The sequence below is a fragment of the Littorina saxatilis genome, unplaced genomic scaffold (assembly GCF_037325665.1).
Source record: "Littorina saxatilis isolate snail1 unplaced genomic scaffold, US_GU_Lsax_2.0 scaffold_2448, whole genome shotgun sequence".
Classification (NCBI taxonomy): domain Eukaryota; kingdom Metazoa; phylum Mollusca; class Gastropoda; order Littorinimorpha; family Littorinidae; genus Littorina; species Littorina saxatilis.
Window position 1 is genome coordinate 7501 of NW_027128454.1, and position 4119 is coordinate 11619.

Sequence of the window (4119 nt, forward strand, 5' to 3'; positions counted from 1 at the left end):
CATATAATAAACATGGGATTCGATACGTCGAAAAAGCCTCAATTTTTGGAGAATCATTATCCAGCAAATTTTGAGTAATATCGTTGATGAATATATTAAACAAAGTTGGGCTTAATGTGCTGCCCTGATGCACTCCTTTTTTAATCATAACTTCTCTACTGTATCTATCCTCCGATTTTGCACAAATTGAAGCATTTGTATACATATCTTTGATTATGTTATAGCATTTTCCTTTAATTCCGGTTCGAAATAATTTTGTAAGTAATGCATCGTGCCAAACATTATCAAATGCCTTTTGAAAATCAACAAAACATCCATAGAGTCTACCATTTTTAACATTCAAAGCTTGATCAATAATTTTTTTAATTATAAATATTTGATCCGTTGTTCTGTATTTTTTTCTGAAGCCAGCTTGTTCTTTGATTAATATATTTTCGTTATCTAGATACAAGTTAATTCTTGTGTTTATGATTGTACTAAATATTTTTCCTAATGTACTTGTTAGTGTTATTCCACGATAGTTATTAACATCTAATGGATTACCGTTTTTATACAATGGAATATTTATACCATTCTTCCAATTATCTGGATATATGCCTGTTGAAAATATCATATTGAATATATTTTTGATAATTATCATTGTCTTTGGCAGACTCGTTTTTATCATCTCATTAGTTATTCCATCTTTTCCCGGGGACTTTTTGTTCTTTTGATGCAAACACGCTTCTTTAACTTCTTTATCTGAAATTATTCTATCCATAACTGATGAACCAACATGATAACATTGTCCTATGTTATCTAATTCATCTGTTATTTTTTTTCTTTGTTCCTCTTTTACTTCAATGTCCTTCCCAATACTATTTTCAAGATGAGAAATCCACTTTGAAGTACTTATATGATGTTTATGTGTAATTCGCTCACCCATCGTTTGTAATTCCTTTAAGGTTCTCCATGCTGTAGATGGGTCCTTATTGAGATCGTCATTTAATTTATTTACCAAAATATTTTTGTATTTGCGTTTCTTTTCTTTTATACACCTATTATATATTTTACGTTTGGCAAAATATTTTTCTCGAATATATTGGTTATATGGTTGTCTATTTAATGCATTTAATATTGATTTAATTTCTTTTTTTTGTATGTAACAGTCCATGTCAAACCATTTCTTGTTTTTCTTTTTCTTACGTTTATTTTGTTTATTTTTCTTACTCAGGCTGATATTGGCAACTGAGCTCATTATATCTGTAAATTCATTCACTATCTCATTTACCTTATCCACAGAAGTCGTTGTATTATCTTGAAAGTAGCTGTTCACTTGATTTTCAATTTGAAGAAGTTGGTCTTGTATCCATGGCATTGTAATTGCTTTTTTGAATTTTTCTTCTGATAGATTATCCCACTTATATTCATTTTTTTTACCACTATTCTCATGTGATGTTTTAAAACTTGAATTATCGGGTGAACAATATTTCTTCGTTTTTTTATGAAAGGGAGATGCAACAATATTCAACTCTATTGGACAATGATCTGAATATTGTGAGAGTGGGTGAACTGTCATGCTTAAAATGTCTTGTTTTAATGCTTTAGAACATATGAAATAATCCACCACACTACTACCGTTGTGATTGTAACATGTAAATCGACCATCAAGGTCACCTAGTGTTCTCCCATTCAAAATGTACATATTATTATCAATACATATGGATATCAGTCTTCTTCCAGATTTTTGTACTAATTTATCCATGGAGTTTCTGTTATGAAGATCCTCAAAACTATAGTTGTTTGGAAGGTGATCTGAATGATCATCATCATCGTCATCATCCATTTCAATATAATCAGAAATCCTAGCCGTTCTTGCATTAAAATCACCACATAAAATAATGTCACCTCTTGTAGCAAGTTCTTCAATATTTTCCTCAAGGCTATCCCAAATCTTCAAACTGTTGTCTCTTCCAAATGAGGATGTCACTGGGGGAATATACACACATCCGATGAATATGTCATTATTGTTAATGCCTCCCATTTTGATCCAAACCATATCAGAATTGCTTCTTGGTAAAATACAAACTTGTTGTCTCAGATGTTCCTTGATAAATACAGAAATCCCTCCTGATGAACTCATTGATTTTTTCCGTTTTGGCCTGGTGTAATGAATACCAGGGGCAAAATTGGGAATGTGGATGTTCTTTACATTTTCTCTATCTTCATGCATTTCTTGTATGCAAATAATATCATATTTATTAAAGTGATTTATGATCTCTTCAACCTCTAATTTGTTTGTCTTTAACCCATCAATGGTTTCTTTACAACCTTTTATATTCCATGACAATATTCTAATCAACTGTTTAAACATTTTCTGTCAAACTTTAAATAGGAAATAACGCACTTTAAAAGCTTGTTTCAATCACTCTCAGAAATATGAATTACGGATTATGATATTCGAGATTTCATCTTCAAGCACAATAGCTGTCTATTTTGACGGTAAAATAAAAACGTCAACCTGTTTCCATATTTATTTTCTGGACTTTATAGTACATCTGTCTATTACAACTGCCACATGTCATAAATCATTTTCTTCTGTATTGGAATGATTCAATGTATCCATGCTCTGGTTTCTCTTTTCCTCGTGTACCTTCCCTCTCGTAAAAAGAGTGGTATGGCTTCCTTCCGTTCCTATTGTTCCAGTGATAATGGCGTGGTTGGTGACTTGTATAAACTTTGGATGATTGCTTTTCGTCGTAGTATGGAGCGTGGCTTGACTGCCCATAATGATCGTTCTCGTTCTCAAAATAATACCTTTCCTTTGACTGTTTGTGCTCGTTACGTCGGGCGTAGTTGTTCTGGTAATTACGATTGTATTTATTACTGTACCATCGTTCAGAGGAGTACATATTTAATTGTTCATCTTCATAACGTTTGACGTTGTTCTGGTGGCTGCGGTATCCGTTGTGTCTTCTTTCATATTGATCGACATGGTTGGACCTGGTGTGTATATATATGTGTGTGTGTGTGAGTGTGTGTGTGTGTGTGTGTGTGTGTTTGTGTGCGTTTGTGTCTGTGTATATGTGTGTACGTGTGTGATTGATATCTGCACCATGCCTGAAGCATGGTGAAAACCGCTGTAGTGCTAGCAAAGTAATGATCGAATCATATGGAGCTGACATCAGCAAAGCTTTAAATACCAACCTAGGTCATTGTCCGGTGCATTCAAAGCGTGCAGCACCACATTGATTCCTCTTTTGTCAACTTGCATTACTTTGTGGAAATTGCAGGTGACCGAACCATAGTGCCCGTCAACGAAGGAACCAGCATCGCATGTGATAGGTATCTTTTGGAGTTTCTGGGCATTGGTGTTAATTGGAAGCGTCACCAGTAACGGCAAAAGATGCAGTAGTGCGAATGCGAGGATTATGTTGGACGTTTCCATATCTGTTTACATAGCAGCATACCATTGTCAATAAATTGTAATACGGTCTTATTACATCGTGTTAACTAGACTAGATACTTACTACAGCAACGACAACAACAGCAATAACAACAACAACAACAACAACAACAACAACAACAACAACAACGACGACAACAACAACAACACCCCAACACCACCACGACCACGACCACCACCACCACAATAACAACAACAACAACAACAGCAATAACAACACTACCAACTACAGCAACACCACCAACATCACCACCACCTCCACCACCACCACCAGCACCATCACCACCACAACCAACAACAACAACAACAACAACAATAATAACGATTACAACTACTACTACTACTCTACTACTACTACTACTACTGCACTATACTATATTGTTTTGTTGGAAGGAAAATACATCTTTATAATTTGAATTCAGGCTATGAGCTACCTTAAAATGCAACGTTTTTCTCTTCAAGTCATTTGACCACAGCATTCATGAAACAGAACTGTTTGTGTTTACATTTAGTGTGCATTTGCTTCAATGAATGTAAAAGGATAGTATATGATCAAAAACAAATTTGCTTTTAGATTGACTTAGTAAAAATAGTTCAGGGTCAAATACGCAAAGGGATGAATCGAAACATGTTAGTTCACGGATGTCAAGATCATTTCTAAACTGTTCATCAGC

At 34.3% G+C, this 4119-nt stretch overlaps 1 protein-coding gene across 1 annotated transcript in view; it reads right to left on the reverse strand.

The window, feature by feature from the left end:
* The window catches only part of LOC138956803 (uncharacterized), a gene marked incomplete at its 5' end in the record, with an annotated part of 5609 nt that extends 2281 nt beyond the window's left edge, over positions 1–3328 (reverse strand). The window contains 1 exon segment of the mRNA XM_070328067.1: positions 3187–3328. Coding sequence (XP_070184168.1) covers positions 3187–3328 — 142 coding nt within the window.
* Between the last annotated feature and the right edge of the window lie 791 nt (positions 3329–4119).